The following is a 17,614-nucleotide window of genomic DNA, read 5'->3' as shown; positions in this document are numbered from 1 at the left end:
TAGGAACATTACTTTCATGTAGTAAAATGTAAGAACATTACTTTCATGTAGTAAAATGTAGGAACATTACTTTCATGCGGTAAAATGTAGGAACATTACTTTCATGTAGTAAAATGTAGGAACATTACTTTCATGTAGTAAAATGTAGGAACATTACTTTCATGTAGTAAAATGTAGGAACATTACTTTCATGTAGTAAAATGTAGGAACATTACTTCCATGTAGTAAAATGTAAGAACATTACTTTCATGTAGTAAAATGTAGGAACATTACTTTCATGTAGTAAAATGTAGGAGCATTACTTTCATGTAGTAAAATATACTATACGAGCCGACCCGCGGCGTATCATATGCCGCTATTTAGTTGTTTTATTTTCTACTTTTAAGTAATTCATAATTTGTGAATTCGACAGTACCAATGCTGCCACTGAAAATATTTGCTTTAAAACACTAACCCCCCTTTTCCCCCAACCCCTACCCTACACCCCCCCCCCCGTGAAAGCAGCCTCCTCTTAGTTACCTCCTGTAAGTTTGAAATCGTTTCAAACTAAATTATCTGCCCCTAATAGCCGTCACTAAACCCGGCTCTACAATTTATAAACATTTAGAGTGAACCACCGCTCACCAGACCATAGGAACATTACTTTCATGTAGTAAAATGTAGTATATGAGCTGACCCGCGACGTAGCATACGCCGCTATCTAGTTGTTTTATTTTCTACTTATCAACAATTCATAATTTGTTAATTCGACCCCCCCCCCCCCCGCCCAGTGAAAGCAGCCGTTTACAGACGACAATGAAAATATCAAGCAGAACGTATTATCTCCCCTTAGTTTCAAATCGGTTTAAAACTAAATTATCTGCCCCTAATAGCCGTCACTTATTTCGAACCGGCTCTACTATTGTAAACAATCGGGGTGAACCACAGCTCACCTGACAGGTGGGGATGAGGGTGGTCAGTGTTTCTTCCAGACTTTTTTCTCCGGGTGGTGGGGGGGGGGGGTACTTGATATTTTTTTGGAGGGGGGGGGGGGGGGGGGGGGGAGGGGCGGACACTATTAAAAGTGTATATTTACTATATAAATTCCATCTCGTTCGGGGGGGGGGGGGCGGTAGACTTTTTTTGGGGGAGCGGAGACCACCCCCGAAGAGATGCCCGGAAGAAACTGAGGGTGGTGGCTAAGATGCGTGGTGTTTTCTATGGTTTCCATAAAGAGAATTATATATAGATAGATAGGAACATTACTTTAATGTAGTAAAATGTGTCCGAATCTGTTAACCAAAATATAAATCTAGGGTAACCTACACATAAAACAGCTTGTCCGAATCTGTTGACCAGAATATAGCGTACACCACACCAGTGGCGGAACTAGAAAATAAGGGCCACTCCGCAAAAAACTTTTTTAGCCCCCCCCCCCCATATATAAATATATAGGCCTATATATGAAATATATATATATATATATATATATATATATATATATATATATATATATATATATATATATATATATATATATATATATATATATATACAATCACAAAATACAAAAATAGGATACTCATTGCTGGCCTGTTCGGGATTTGAAAAACATAAATTTAAAAAAATTTCAACATTAGGTCATGTGTGTATGTGCATAAAATCAGTTTTAATTAATTTTTGATAGATACCCTCTTAACATCTAGTCGGTCAAAATAATGTAAACCATAAAAGCTTTGTATAAGTACTGGTGTCTCGTGTTATCTTTATTTTTATGTTGTTTTTTTATTTATATTATTAATTTTTTAAATATTATTGATTTAATATATTTCCTTTTAATAGTATGTCATTCTTTAGTAATTACTTATAAAAAATAATTGAGAGTAGTAATGATCACCCCTATTTGACTATTTTTAAAAAAAGGGAGTCATGGGAGTGGTTTGAACATTTGCTTATCTTTGTTAAGTTTAATTGTAGGAGAAAGACTCGGCTTTCGTAGTTTTTTTAAAAACAAAGGGAAAAAGAATATAGAAGAGTGTGGGGTAGTGTCTGTATATAGAATAAAGATAATCCAACCGCAGCTACGGGAATTTTTTACAAAACAACCATCAAGTTAAAAATAAAAGAAAATTTACTTTTTTAAACTATAAATTTGTTTATTATGGTCGGCTCTGGGCCCCTAAATGGCGTGCCCCCCCCCCCCCCCCCCCGCATTGCGGGGTCTGGCGGCACTGTAGTTCCGCCCCTGCACCACACACAACATGGTCATATCAAATACAAAGCTTATCCGAACCTTCTGGACTAAATATAGTTTAAAATATGGTATCCCACAAACAAGAGAGGTAGCATAGGCCTACAAGAGATAAATCTACGGTTTAAGTTTAAGCATATGATTACTAAGTTACTTCAATCACATTAGCATCTCACCTACTTATTTTGCATTCCTTTTATAAAAGCAACACCGAAGACAATAGCTTTATACTAGTAGTTATAGTTATTTAGATAGTAGATCTAGTGTATTTAAAGAAAATAATTTATTTTCTACTTTTTAGTGGATTATTACATAAAAGTTTGTTGTTAAAACGTTTTTTTTATTAATTGTTTTCATAATATTTTCATGCTAGTAGAATTTATACTTTAGACTTGGAAAATACTTTTAGTTTTAGATTTGTTTGCACCGTAAGAAAACGATTACCTGGCACAGTTTTACAAATTAGATTTAGCCCGCTAGAATATAAGCAAACCAAAAATCTTCTTACTGGACTAGAATCTAGATCTTAGACTCTAGATCTAGATCTAGATAGATCTAGATTCTAGACTAAAAAGCTGCAGACAGCCAGGTACCTAGATCTAGATCAACATTCTGATTCTAGAACGTAATTCTTATAGAAAAACTAAGAAGTAAGGTTGGTAAATGTTAAAAATCACGATATCGCCCGTAAGGCCGTGCCGTAACTAAGTAACTAGATCTAGATCTAGCTAGATCTAGATTAGATTAGAATCTAGATTTAATTATAATTTTTAATTAGATCTAGATTCTTCTAGATCTAGATTAGGGTAAAATCACGATATAGCGTCGGTTATTATTCCGGAACTGTACAGCAGTAAAAAACAGTAAAACCATAGCGTAGTCTGTCGAGCCGTTCCGGAAACCACCGGAAATACTGTAAACCATAATTTATTTGCTGCCATATTATTTTTAATACATAATGTTGAAAAATGTGCAAGGATTGATTTTAGTTGCAATTTTGTATTTCTTATTATTTTAAGTGTATGTGCTAATTATTGCTGCTACTAAACATTATTCTAGTTATTCTTACTACTTTTAACTTTAGAAAATCTAATCGTCTTATTTACTAACAGAACTAGAGCTGGTTGTCGCAAATCTTCTGCAAGTTTTTTCTGTTTCTTAAAAAAAAACATTAATTACTACACTTGACTTTAATAATAATATTTAGATTTACTAATTTTTTGTCAGTTAAACATTAAATTAAGTTAAAACATTAATTTAATGCACTTGACTTTATTTTTCATTCAACTGTCAAATAAACTATGGTTTACAGTAACGAATGTTACCGAAACTCAACGAAGATTACCCAATAATTTCCGACGCTATATCGTGATTTTACCTAGATTAGACCTAGAGTCTAGAAGAATCTATAGATCTAGATCTGCATAATCTATCGTTTTAGCGTAATCAATTCGGCTGCAGTAGTAATGTGCGGGAGACAATTTAAAATAACATGAAACTAGCTTTAAACTAGTCTAGATTCTAGGTGTTTGAGGTAGAAAAAAACAGCGGCCATCTTTCCAAATAAAATTTTGAGTACTTACCCTTGATAAAAATGTCTATTCGTATGTAAATTGTGTTGACTTTGTTGTTTAATATACATACCTGTCTTGCTTAATATAAGTAGGACAGAGGGCCGTCTTCTTATCTTTAATTTCAAGTGAAATGAAGGCTATGATGGATGTATGTATATCCAAGATCTCACAAAATTTTGGGAGGTCCTACATTTATTAACCAATTAAACCCTTTTCACTGATTAACTTGTCAATTGATAGGTCGTCCATATTCCTCATAAATGACGTTAGACTCAAAATATGGGACAGGGTAAAATATTTTTTTTTAAATAATGAAGATGTTCGTTTTCGTTAGAAATTGTGATTAAGGGTTCGGGTATAGTAGAACTGCGATATAATATTAAATCATCATCTTGCTTTTAGTGACGATTGGGGGAGAGGGAAATCATCAGGAAAAGTATGACGTCATTTACGGGTGATCCATTTAAGCCTAGTTGTTTGTTTTGTCTGTAGACATTAGTCTTAGGCTTAGGGGTCAGATGGTGCGAGGTCACACTTTTGCATTATAAAAAAGCAATGTTAGAAAACGAATTTTAGACGTTATTTCGCGTTTTAGAAAACTGTTTTAATAAATTGTAATAGATTAAAATACTATATTTTGTCAGAGTTTAGACACGATTTTAGAAAAATATCGATGTTTAAAAAAAAAACAATTCAACTGCAATTTTGAGGGGGGGGGGGGGGGGGGGGTTGTAGGTTGAGGTGTGACATCATTTAAGGGGGGGGGGGTCTGGCTTTGTGTGATGGAGGGGAGGGGGGAGGTAAAAAAATCATCAAAAAAGCGTGACGTCATTTATGGATGACCCCCTACACTTTTTCTGAATTAAGATTATTGTGTTTATAAAAATAGGTTTAAATTTTAATCAGTTACATTTGAATACCACATGGTTGTTTTTTTTCCTTTGCCTTCTGCTTTCATCAGTTTTTGATTTGTTCAGTAGTCAATGTTTATCCCTCCCCACCATCCATTATAACAAAAACAAAAAACACCCACTATATAGTAATATCTCCCTCTAGAAAAAAACTAGATCAACCTATAGTTCGTAGGAAAATTAGAATAACTTATTCTTCTGTTACAAAAAAAAAATAAATACGTAATTTTTCTCAACCCTGCCGTTTCATCCCCCACTGAGTACAACGTCAGCAAGTTCGCGGCGCACATGACGTCATTTGTCATTAGGCTAATGTTAAAGTTAAAGAAAGATATACCGCATAATTTAAAAAAAATCAAAACAGGCACTAAATCACTATGGCGATGAACTTTAGCGACGTTTAGCCTGACGAATAGATCTAAATGACTTTAGTTCAGTGAATTATATTGGAGTTTAACTTATAACAGTGGCATGTTGTTCTCCCTCTACTATACAAATTCACGTGCTTTTAATTTCTGTAACCTGCTGCCCTGAGACGTTCGGCTGTAAAATGCCCGTGACACAGCGGCTTCGGTAAATGCATGTAGGCTCCCAGTCCCACCTATAAACGTCTGTCCATTAAGCTCCACGCAAAACTTGTGATTAATATGTGGACATAAGCGGCGCTAGTGGTGGTGTCAACAGGGGCCAAGCTCAGCTCTTAAAGGTGCTTCACACTTCATAAAAGACAAAATTGATTTTCAGATATCTACTTGGAAGCCTTTATGTACTCATCATCTTTTCCCATTCATGTGCTAGACACATGGAGCAAATAAAGTAGAATCCATCTGTCTCAATGACCTCTGCATACAGAAGGATAAGGTGGTTTTTTCTAGGTCCAGCTGTCTTACTTACCCTAATGCTAGTCCGCTGCTTTGGTGCTAGATTTTAAGGATTTCCCCAATAGTCAGTGTTAGCTGCTTTGGTGCTAGATTTTAAGGATTTCCCCAATAGTCAGTGTTAGCTGCTTTGGTGCTAGATTTTAAGGATTTCCCCAATAGTCAGTGTTAGCTGCTTTGGTGCTAGATTTTAAGGATTTCCCCAATAGTCAGTGTTAGCTGCTTTGGTGCTAGATTTTAAGGATTTCCCCAATAGTCAATGTTAGCTGAACGTCTTGTGTTTTTTTAAAAAGTAGTTATCTTTTTGTGCAGAATGTCAATGCCAGTGGATGATTTCTTGAGTCACCTCCCCCCAGAAGTCATAAATTACAGCAGCCAGAAATGTGTGGATGCTCTAGACCTTATGCACAGGGATCTGCATGAGCTGCAGGATAAGCTGCTCAAACTAGCAGGTAGGGCACAATATAAGCTACTCAAACTAGCAGGTAGGGCACAATATAAGCTGCTCAAACTAGCAGGTAGGGCACAATATAAGCTACTCAAACTAGCAGGTAGGGCACAATATAAGCTGCTCAAAATGGCAGGTAGGGCACAATATAAGCTACTCAAACTGGCAGGTAGGGCACAATATAAAGCTGCTCAAACTGGCAGGTAGGGCACAATATAAGCTGCTCAAACTAGCAGGTAGGGCACAATATAAGCTGCTCAAACTGGCAGGTAGGGCACAATATAAGCTGCTCAAACTGGAAGGTAGGGCACAGGATAAGCTGAACCATGATATTATTTATTCAGGAATTGTTGTGGAGATGATCTTATGACTGTATGGCCTTCAAATTTTCAGTCCAGAGTCATATTTTGGAAGTGGACTTGGCAACACAGTTCAGCCCAGATTTATCACTGGCAGTTGACAAGGCAGTTGAAAGTTGCCTGACCTGTACACAAGCAGTAGTGTCCTCTCATGTGGCCATGGACTCAGTGATGGAGTGCACAGAGTCTGGTGAAAGCTGTCAATTACCGGCTGACACTTATTCACTAGTCAAGCCTGGTCTGTAAGTTTGTTCACTATTTACAGTCATGACATTTCAGCATTTGTTCAATGCCTGTTCACATACGTTTGTACCAAGAAGGAATAAAATCATCCAACAGATACAAAAACATTTTATTTTTATTCCAACAAAATAATGTTTAATATAACCAACAATTTTAAAATAATTTTAACCCTTTACAGTCCTCTGTGCATAAATAAATATATTGTACATTTATTTGTGCTATATTAACAGAAATTTTGTAGTGTGAGTGGGGTAAAAAAGAATGACTTACAGTACTTACACCTTTTTGTTCTGCCACTGCCAGGTTCTTTTTAAAGCTCATCTCTCTTTCATTATTATAGGCAGTATAATTAGCTAAAATTTAAACTAATTAAGATGTCTTTGCTGTTGAAACTGGCTTTGATTATAAAAACAATAGTGTAACAAAAAATTGAAAGTATTTCTACTAATAATGTTTTCTTGTGTATTAGGTGAAAATTTGTTAAATAATTTTTTAAAATATTTACGTTGAAAAATAATTTTTTGTTGCATGGCTGTATGGGAAGTAAAAAAAAAAAAAGATTTTACTGTAAAGGGTTAAAGACAAAACCCAACTTTTCAGCCTAGTTGACAGGGATTAACATGCGTGTCAAAAATTTGACCTAGGTAGAAAGATAAAGAGTTTATTTCCATGTAAAGATGAACAGGCAAGTCATACTGACCTGTCAGTTTTGTGCATACACATGCCTGCAGACATAGGGACATTTAGACAGGATGATGCAGCATAGATACAAGACCTGCTAGTCATTACTAGAACTAGCTGCATCAGACATTTAAATAAGGAGATGTAGCATAGATACAAGACCTGCTAGTCATTACTAGAACTAGCTGCATCAGACATTTAAACAGGATGATGCAGCATAGACCTGCTAGTCATTACTAGAACTAGCTGCATCAGACATTTAAATAAGGAGATGTAGCATAGATACAAGACCTGCTAGTCATTACTAGAACTAGCTGCATCAGACATTTAAACAGGATGATGCAGCATAGACCTGCTAGTCATTACTAGAACTAGCTGCATCAGACATTTAAACAGGATGATGCAGCATAGACCTGCTAGTCATTACTAGAACTAGCTGCATCAGACATTTAAACAGGATGATGCAGCATAGACCTGCTAGTCATTACTAGAACTAGCTGCACCAGACATTTAAATAAGGAGATGTAGCACAGATACAAGACCTGCTAGTCATTACTAGAACTAGCTGCATCAGACATTTAAACAGGATGATGCAGCATAGACCTGCTAGTCATTACTAGAACTAGCTGCACCAGACATTTAAATAAGGAGATGTAGCATAGACCTGCTAGTCATTACTAGAACTAGCTGCATCAGATATTTAGACAGGATGATGCAGCATAGACCTGCTAGTCATTACTAGAACTAGCTGCACCAGACATTTAAATAAGGAGATGTAGCATAGACCTGCTAGTCATTACTAGAACTAGCTGCATCAGACATTTAAATAAGGAGATGTAGCATAGACCTGCTAGTCATTACCAGAACTAGCTGCATCAGACATTTAAATAAGGAGATGTAGCATAGACCTGCTAGTCATTACTAGAACTAGCTGCACCAGACATTTAAATAAGGAGATGTAGCATAGACCTGCTAGTCATTACTAGAACTAGCTGCACCAGACATTTAAATAAGGAGATGTAGCATAGACCTGCTAGTCATTACTAGAACTAGCTGCATCAGACATTTAAATAAGGAGATGTAGCATAGACCTGCTAGTCATTACCAGAACTAGCTGCATCAGACATTTAAATAAGGAGATGTAGCATAGACCTGCTAGTCATTACCAGAACTAGCTGCATCAGACATTTAAATAAGGAGATGTAGCATAGACCTGCTAGTCATTACCAGAACTAGCTGCATCAGACATTTAAATAAGGAGATGTAGCATAGACCTGCTAGTCATTACTAGAACTAGCTGCATCAGACATTTAAATAAGGAGATGTAGCATAGACCTGCTAGTCATTACCAGAACTAGCTGCATCAGACATTTAAATAAGGAGATGTAGCATAGACCTGCTAGTCATTACCAGAACTAGCTGCATCAGACATTTAAATAAGGAGATGTAGCATAGACCTGCTAGTCATTACTAGAACTAGCTGCATCAGACATTTAAATAAGGAGATGTAGCATAGACCTGCTAGTCATTACCAGAACTAGCTGCATCAGACATTTAAATAAGGAGATGTAGCATAGACCTGCTAGTCATTACCAGAACTAGCTGCATCAGACATTTAAATAAGGAGATGTAGCATAGACCTGCTAGTCATTACCAGAACTAGCTGCATCAGACATTTAAATAAGGAGATGTAGCATAGACCTGCTAGTCATTACCAGAACTAGCTGCATCAGACATTTAAATAAGGAGATGCAGCATAGATACAAGACCTGCTAGTCATTACCAGAACTAGCTGCATCAGACATTTAAATAAGGAGATGTAGCATAGACCTGCTAGTCATTACCAGAACTAGCTGCATCAGACATTTAAATAAGGAGATGTAGCATAGACCTGCTAGTCATTACCAGAACTAGCTGCATCAGACATTTAAATAAGGAGATGTAGCATAGACCTGCTAGTCATTACCAGAACTAGCTGCATCAGACATTTAAATAAGGAGATGTAGCATAGACCTGCTAGTCATTACTAGAACTAGCTGCATCAGACATTTAAATAAGGAGATGTAGCATAGACCTGCTAGTCATTACCAGAACTAGCTGCATCAGACATTTAAATAAGGAGATGTAGCATAGACCTGCTAGTCATTACTAGAACTAGCTGCATCAGACATTTAAATAAGGAGATGTAGCATAGACCTGCTAGTCATTACTAGAACTAGCTGCATCAGACATTTAAATAAGGAGATGTAGCATAGACCTGCTAGTCATTACTAGAACTAGCTGCATCAGACATTTAAATAAGGAGATGTAGCATAGACCTGCTAGTCATTACTAGAACTAGCTGCATCAGACATTTAAATAAGGAGATGTAGCATAGACCTGCTAGTCATTACCAGAACTAGCTGCATCAGACATTTAAATAAGGAGATGTAGCATAGACCTGCTAGTCATTACCAGAACTAGCTGCATCAGACATTTAAATAAGGAGATGTAGCATAGACCTGCTAGTCATTACCAGAACTAGCTGCATCAGACATTTAAATAAGGAGATGTAGCATAGACCTGCTAGTCATTACCAGAACTAGCTGCATCAGACATTTAAATAAGGAGATGTAGCATAGACCTGCTAGTCATTACCAGAACTAGCTGCATCAGACATTTAAATAAGGAGATGTAGCATAGACCTGCTAGTCATTACTAGAACTAGCTGCATCAGACATTTAAATAAGGAGATGTAGCATAGACCTGCTAGTCATTACCAGAACTAGCTGCATCAGACATTTAAATAAGGAGATGTAGCATAGACCTGCTAGTCATTACTAGAACTAGCTGCATCAGACATTTAAATAAGGAGATGTAGCATAGACCTGCTAGTCATTACCAGAACTAGCTGCATCAGACATTTAAATAAGGAGATGTAGCATAGACCTGCTAGTCATTACCAGAACTAGCTGCATCAGACATTTAAATAAGGAGATGTAGCATAGACCTGCTAGTCATTACCAGAACTAGCTGCATCAGACATTTAAATAAGGAGATGTAGCATAGACCTGCTAGTCATTACCAGAACTAGCTGCATCAGACATTTAAATAAGGAGATGCAGCATAGATACAAGACCTGCTAGTCATTACCAGAACTAGCTGCATCAGACATTTAAATAAGGAGATGTAGCATAGACCTGCTAGTCATTACCAGAACTAGCTGCATCAGACATTTAAATAAGGAGATGTAGCATAGACCTGCTAGTCATTACCAGAACTAGCTGCATCAGACATTTAAATAAGGAGATGTAGCATAGACCTGCTAGTCATTACCAGAACTAGCTGCATCAGACATTTAAATAAGGAGATGTAGCATAGACCTGCTAGTCATTACTAGAACTAGCTGCATCAGACATTTAAATAAGGAGATGTAGCATAGACCTGCTAGTCATTACCAGAACTAGCTGCATCAGACATTTAAATAAGGAGATGTAGCATAGACCTGCTAGTCATTACTAGAACTAGCTGCATCAGACATTTAAATAAGGAGATGTAGCATAGACCTGCTAGTCATTACTAGAACTAGCTGCATCAGACATTTAAATAAGGAGATGTAGCATAGACCTGCTAGTCATTACTAGAACTAGCTGCATCAGACATTTAAATAAGGAGATGTAGCATAGACCTGCTAGTCATTACTAGAACTAGCTGCATCAGACATTTAAATAAGGAGATGTAGCATAGACCTGCTAGTCATTACCAGAACTAGCTGCATCAGACATTTAAATAAGGAGATGTAGCATAGACCTGCTAGTCATTACCAGAACTAGCTGCATCAGACATTTAAATAAGGAGATGTAGCATAGACCTGCTAGTCATTACCAGAACTAGCTGCATCAGACATTTAAATAAGGAGATGTAGCATAGACCTGCTAGTCATTACCAGAACTAGCTGCATCAGACATTTAAATAAGGAGATGTAGCACTTCCATATGTTGGCTGGAATGTTCATTCCCCACTGGGAAAAATTATAGTTCACTAATCAACAATGCACCTCAGATCTCCACAACCTGATAATGTTTAGGCTGTCACTAATCAACAATGCACCTCAGATCTCCACAACCTGATAATGTTTAGGCTGTCACTAATCAACAATGCACCTCAGATCTCCACAACCTGATAATGTTTAGGCTGTCACTAATCAACAATGCACCTCAGATCTCCACAACCTGATAATGTTTAGGCTGTCACTAATCAACAATGCACCTCAGATCTCCACAACCTGATAATGTTTAGGCTGTCACTAATCAACAATGCACCTCAGATCTCCACAACCTGATAATGTTTAGGCTGTCACTAATCAACAATGCACCTCAGATCTCCACAACCTGATAACATTTAGGCCGTCGCAATTTGACAGGTCTGGCTTTTAAAAGAATCAATTTTATCAATTGTGCTTAGAATTTTTTTAGTCAAGGTGAAAAGTCAAGTGATGCATGAAGTGCTACCTTAAGCCGAATTGCTGACCAATCATGGCTAGTATGCAAGTACATTGTGTTTTCAAACACTAGCTGAAGGTGAGGTCTGCCCCACAGGTGTGGACAGTGTGGGGGTCTGCCCCACAGGTGTGGACAGTGTGGCGGTCTCCCCCACAGGTGTGGACAGTGTGGCGGTCTCCCCCACAGGTGTGGACAGTGTGGCGGTCTCCCCCACAGGTGTGGACAGTGTGGCGGTCTCCCCCACAGGTGTGGACAGTGTGGCGGTCTCCCCCACAGGTGTGGACAGTGTGGCGGTCTCCCCCACAGGTGTGGACAGTGTGGGGGTCTCCCCCACAGGTGTGGACAGTGTGGCGGTCTCCCCCACAGGTGTGGACAGTGTGGCGGTCTCCCCCACAGGTGTGGACAGTGTGGCGGTCTCCCCCACAGGTGTGGACAGTGTGGCGGTCTCCCCCACAGGTGTGGACAGTGTGGCGGTCTCCCCCACAGGTGTGGACAGTGTGGCGGTCTCCCCCACAGGTGTGGACAGTGTGGCGGTCTCCCCCACAGGTGTGGACAGTGTGGCGGTCTCCCCCACAGGTGTGGACAGTGTGGCGGTCTCCCCCACAGGTGTGGACAATGTGGCGGTCTCCCCCACAGGTGTACATGAGAAGTGATAGATTTCTATTAAGATTGCAAACATGTACATAATGGATGTGATGGATCAGTTTAAACTGGTTCACCAAATAGGTACATAAAAACTAGCATTGTACAAGGACAGGACCACTGAGAAGTGGGTGCTAGCCATTTAAAATGATTGACATTCTAGTTGTGCTAGACTCTGTTGTTCTATGTCCCTAGCATCAAGTTATAAAAAAATATCAAAAGTTAAACTTCAGATGTTGTACGTCTTCGAGGCGCTGCTCCAGAGGGTGCCACTTGAGCAAATAATTGATGATTTAAAATTTCTTTGGCTGTTGGTCGCATTGTCGGGTCACCACTGGTCATCTGGTAAACAAGCTGGCTCTAGAAAACAAAATCAATTGGATTTGAGACCTAACCTGCTCTAGATGAGTTGCCCATACTAAACAACTAGATGGACATAAATGTTTAAAACATAATTTTTTTTTTAGATGCGTTGCCCATACTAAACTACAACTGGATGTATATAAACGTTTTTAAACATACAATTCTTTCAATCTTGTTTGAAATGACAGTCACCTATTTCAAACCTTCACTTGAACACTACTTTAAGCTACACTGTTAAACTCAATGGGAAATAGAATATCTTTTTTTAAACTACACTGTTAAACTCAATGGGAAATAGAATATCTTTCTTTAACTTTAAACTACACTGTTAACCCATATTCTGCTAGCGTCCCACTTATGGGACGCTTGTAAAAAAAATTGCTAAACATTTTTAAAAACTAGTTAAAACACAAATTATGTTTCATTGTATTTGAAAATGGCTAGACTATTGAATTTGTGTGTGTTTTGTGAAAAAAAATAATTTAGAAAAATGTTATAGTGCCGAATTTGCAGGACTTGTCAAAATGGCGAAAAAAAGAAAACATGCGCACAGGAAAATGCATATCTTTTAAAATATTAACATTTTAAGTGCAAAATACATTTGAAACTTGTAGCAGTACCATATTTATATCTGATAAAAATTTAAGAATAACAATTTTTTTTTACTACTTCGTTATATCAAGTGTACAACAAGTGTCCCATAAGTGGGACGCTAGCAACGAATGGCCCCATGTAGATTGTTACACAAACGTCACATTTATTAGACACTAGCGAGAAACACAGATGAAAATATTTATGTTAAATGGTTATTTATGGTGAAACAATTGTTGACTTTGTTAACGGTTGACTTTGGGGTGTTAAGTAGTATTTATAGATATTTAATTATGACCTTGAGCTATATTTTCTTATATATTATTGTATTAAAAAATTGCAAATATTGAAAAACTTACATTTTATTTTTAAGTTTTCAGAATTACACTTACTGAAGTATTTAATACCATTGAATAATAACTAATTTAGTATTGCTGTAAATTTACTAGCGCGTGATATTAAAATTATAACAAACCAGAATAATAACAATAGCCACGATTTAGGTGAAATGATTCAGTCATGGGGGTTGGTTAACTCTTTTCATATCAGAGAGCTTAAGCTACATATAGCAGAAATGTGAATTAGCTGTGTACAGTTGTCATGCCCCAATAATATTCCCCTCCAATAGTTCCCATTACCAGCTTTACTTTGTTAACTTTTTAAGGAGATACCTGGTGTTAGATTGGGAGCCCGTTCGCATAGTGAGTTGCATACATGGATGAGAGCCATGAACACTCAATACAAGCCCCCAGAGACAGATCCGGGCCCTAGAAATAAGATGTCTGATGTCCTAATGTACGCCTGTGAGGGGGGATAGCGAGGGTAACAAAAGAGAAGATGGCTGGATGACATCTGGGACTGGACCGGATCATCTTTTGCAAATTCACTGAGGGCAGAGTTTCTTTCAGGCATCATTTCGGAGGAGGTGGGGGCTCTGCCCCCAGAACAAAATGGAATTTATATACAAAACATACTTTTACCAATGTCCACCCTTCCCCTGAAATTTAAGTCCCCACCCCTGAAAATTTCAAGTACGCCCACCAAAAAATCAATTATTTATATTTAATTATATTACCGTTTTTGATGAATAATAACAATATTTGTGATCATGTGTGTCTAATTAGATGTACTAGTCACATCTTTACTTAATTCCAAGTGTTATTCACTTTGATGGATGCTAGATTGAAAGAAAACTAGACTTTTGAACATAATTTCTGCATTTTAGACCATGGTATGGCTAACCCAATTGATCATTATCAGTATTTTTAGCTGTCCTAAACAATGTAATCATTGGTCTAACAATACAAAATCAGTATACAGCTTAATTTTCGCGTGAATAGCCATATTTCGTGATAAATGATTTTATTTTTCAATAAATGTACATGGGGCCGTTCGTTGCTAGCGTCCCATTTATGGGACGTTTTTTAAAAAATCAATATTTAAAAAAGTATTGATTTTAAAAAAAAATCCATAGTCATTCCTTCATTCAGTGCCCAAAAGCTAAACCATATCAAAAAATTATAAAAGTTTGAGACCTTGGGATAATATGGGTTAAACTCAATGGGAAATAGAATATCTTTCTTTAACTTTAAACTACACTGTTAAACTCAATGGGAAATAGAATATCTTTCTTTAACTTTAAGCTACACTGTTAAACTCAATGGGAAATAGAATATCTTTCTTTAACTTTTAGCTACACTGTTAAACTCAATGGGAAATAGAATATCTTTTTTTAAAGCTGTTCTGACTAGCAGTCAATGATGGTGTGACTATGTAAGTTGAATAGCTTGTAGTTTTCTGTGTTCAATGAAGGCAGGTGCCACTAGATTGGGAAATACATAAGTACCATATTAGGGTGGCCATCTGGCTAGAGTTTGGGTAATTTAGCAAAAATGTTTTAGAGAGCCATTGTTGATATATCCTAAAAATGTTCTATTATCAGTGACTATGGCCAGGGTGAGTGGTGGGCTGACTATGGCCAGGGTGAGTGGTGGGCTGACTATGGCCAGTGTGAATGGTGGGCTGACTATGGCCAGGGTGAGTGGTGGGCTGACTATGGCCAGGGAGAGTGGTGGGCTGACTATGGCCAGGGTGAATGGTGGGCTGACTATGGCCAGGGTGAGTGGTGGGCTGACTATGGCCAGGGTGAGTGGTGGGCTGACTATGGCCAGGGTGACTAAGGCTAGGGCCAGAAGTTGCTTTGATCATGATTTAGTAGCCCAGACATAACTTTTCTCATTGTATTTTTTGTATTGTTCAGTTTGATATTTGTAGAAACAGATTTGGCCAGAAGATACAAGGTGTTGGGGAGGTAGGTGTTGGGGAGGTAGGTGTTGGGGAGGTAGGTGTTGGGGAGGTAGGTGTTGGGGAGGTAGGAGGTGTTGGGGTGGTAGGTGTTGGGGTGGTAGGTGTTGGGGAGGTAGGTGTTGGGGAGGTAGGTGTTGGGGAGGTAGGTGTTGGGGAGGTAGGTGTTGGGGAGGTAGGTGTTGGGGAGGTAGGAGGTGTTGGGGTGGTAGGTGTTGGGGAGGTAGGTGTTGGGGAGGTAGGTGTTCTTAGGTCAAATGTTTTGAAGATGCCACGGCCCTTACCTCAGTTGGCAATTCTCTGAGGAATCTCTCTGGAAGAATCTGTCTTTTGGCATCTTGTAGTGTCCTCATTCTCTCCATTTGAGTAGAAAAAGGTATCCAAAGTTCCAAGAAAATTAAACCCAAAGAAAATATATCCACCTTAAAGTCATAAGGCTTTTTGGCAACCTGTTAAAAAACAGGTCCATTGTGCTATGTCCTCTTACATTAATTGATTCTCTAATATCTCATTTCATTATAACTATGTCGAATTGAGTGAATTCTCTAACATAGAAAACAACAGCAACTGAACAAAACATTTGCTGTTTACATCAGAACTTTGATGTTTGGGAAAAGCAAACAATGATTTGACCTTGACCTACCTGTTCTGGGCTCATGTATAGTGTGGTCCCGACCTCAGCTGTGTGCTTGTCAGAGTTTGAATCCGACCAGGAGTCCAGGTCCTGTTGTACAGTGAGCGCTGTGACCAGACCAAAGTCTCCCACCTTAACTGTGCCATCAGCAGAGAAAAATATGTTGGAAGGCTGGGCAGCAGAGAGAAGAAAACATCTCAAGCAACAAGTCTAGCTAGCCCATAAAAACATCTGATACTTGCTGTGGTCTAGTGGTTAGCTAGCCTATACACCAAGAGGATAAGAAAATGGTCTAGCGGTTAGCTAGCCTATCACTTACTTTAAGATCTCGATGCATCAGGCCACAAGTGTGGACATAGTCCACTGCGCTGGCTATTTGAGAAAAAATATCAAGCACCAAATGGCGATCTCGCTGTAATGTGTTGTTGTTTAACCAATCTTTCAGAGTGTCTTTTTGATACAGCTGCATTTGTATGTAGAGGAAATATTTGGTTGCAGGCAGGGAAGACCTGCCCAGTGATGTCAGCTCCTTGTCTGCAGCCACTTCTGGTGACTGGCTGCCTTCTTGCTGTCTCTCAGAGCAGGTTTGTGTGGAGCTGTTGTGCTCAAATATAACACTGTCAGTGCCAGTCATGTCCAGCTCAAAGGTTGGCCCCGCCTCCGCTGGTGGACCCGCCTCCACTGGTGGCCCCGCCCCCACTGATGTGCCAAGACTGAAGCCATCTGACCAGCTGCTGTCCCTGCTCACGTCATCAGTCCTGCTTGACCTGCCCCCACACTGGCCTGATGAGGTCACCCCACACGGAGAGTAGGTTGCTGACAGATGTCCAGACTCATCACTAGAAGAAATAAATCACACCCAACATTTACACTTTTTAAAACAAAAGGTAACAAAAACAAAAGGTAACAAAAACAAAATAGATTAGAACTGATATTTTTTGGAATGGACATTTTCAATTTCAGACATTAGATGTTGAATTCAACTTGCAACATAGTCAGACAATGAGCTGATGAAGAACATAGTCAGCCAATGAGCTGATGAACAACATAGTCAGACAATGAGCTGATGAACAACATAGTCAGACAATGAGCTGATTAAGAACATAGTCAGCCAATGAGCTGATGAAGAACATAGTCAGCCAATGAGCTGATGAAGAACATAGTCAGCCAATGAGCTGATGAACAACATAGTCAGCCAATGAGCTGATGAAAAACATAGTCAGACAATGAGCTGATGAAGAACATAGTCAGACAATGAGCTGATGAAGAACATAG

At 38.5% G+C, this 17,614-nt stretch overlaps 3 protein-coding genes across 7 annotated transcripts in view; 2 read left to right on the top strand and 1 right to left on the bottom strand.

Moving 5' to 3' along the window:
* The first annotated feature begins 2,657 nt into the window (after positions 1-2,657).
* Positions 2,658-7,104, top strand: LOC131956915 (uncharacterized). 3 transcript variants are annotated; one of them, XM_059321558.1, is made up of 3 exons: positions 2,658-2,819; positions 5,906-6,045; positions 6,435-7,104. In XM_059321558.1, the coding sequence occupies exons 2-3, from the start codon at positions 5,907-5,909 to the stop codon at positions 6,644-6,646; spliced, it is 351 nt and encodes a 116-aa protein (XP_059177541.1). In that variant the 5' UTR covers positions 2,658-2,819; position 5,906; the 3' UTR covers positions 6,647-7,104. The 3 variants fall into 3 exon arrangements, with proteins under 3 accessions (XP_059177541.1, XP_059177551.1, XP_059177533.1); XM_059321568.1 differs by having other exon boundaries at positions 2,658-2,880; XM_059321550.1 differs by having other exon boundaries at positions 2,658-2,885.
* Positions 7,105-11,202: 4,098 nt separating this feature from the next.
* Positions 11,203-17,614, bottom strand: part of LOC131956805 (eukaryotic translation initiation factor 2-alpha kinase) — a 35,912-nt gene continuing 29,500 nt past the window's right edge. Inside the window, exons 15-19 of one of the 3 annotated variants that reach the window (XR_009389001.1) lie at positions 16,659-17,178; positions 16,349-16,510; positions 15,990-16,154; positions 11,695-12,807; positions 11,204-11,376 (exon numbers count right to left, since the gene is read on the bottom strand). Coding sequence is in view for 1 of the 3 variants with exons in the window: in XM_059321409.1 (XP_059177392.1) it covers positions 12,670-12,807; positions 15,990-16,154; positions 16,349-16,510; positions 16,659-17,178 (985 nt within the window). In the remaining 2 variants the exon portion in view is untranslated. Of the gene's footprint in view, positions 11,377-11,665; positions 12,808-15,989; positions 16,155-16,348; positions 16,511-16,658; positions 17,179-17,614 lie in introns of those variants that run through there. The other 2 variants (XR_009389002.1, XM_059321409.1) reach the window with 2 other exon arrangements.
* On the top strand, positions 11,620-12,492 carry LOC131954652 (foot protein 1 variant 2-like). Its single transcript, XM_059318440.1, has 2 exons — positions 11,620-11,649; positions 11,878-12,492. The coding sequence occupies exons 1-2, from the start codon at positions 11,620-11,622 to the stop codon at positions 12,490-12,492; spliced, it is 645 nt and encodes a 214-aa protein (XP_059174423.1).

Source organism: Physella acuta, unplaced genomic scaffold (genome assembly GCF_028476545.2).
Source record: "Physella acuta isolate Inbredline_101_S28 unplaced genomic scaffold, ASM2847654v3 ptg000079l, whole genome shotgun sequence".
Classification (NCBI taxonomy): Eukaryota; Metazoa; Mollusca; class Gastropoda; family Physidae; genus Physella; species Physella acuta.
The sequence above is the reverse complement of the archived record's forward strand: the minus strand, read 5'-3'. Positions and strand labels throughout refer to the sequence as shown.

Bases quoted from the DNA above. Each gene is read 5' to 3' on its own strand.
- LOC131956915 (XM_059321558.1), top strand. From the start codon at position 5,907: ATGTCAATGCCAGTGGATGATTTCTTGAGTCACCTCCCCCCAGAAGTC. The intron at 6,046-6,434 runs GTAGGGCACAAT...TCAAATTTTCAG, and splicing joins TAAGCTGCTCAAACTAGCAG to TCCAGAGTCATATTTTGGAA.
- LOC131954652 (XM_059318440.1), top strand. From the start codon at position 11,620: ATGCACCTCAGATCTCCACAACCTGATAAT. The intron at 11,650-11,877 runs GTTTAGGCTGTC...TTCAAACACTAG, and splicing joins GATCTCCACAACCTGATAAT to CTGAAGGTGAGGTCTGCCCC.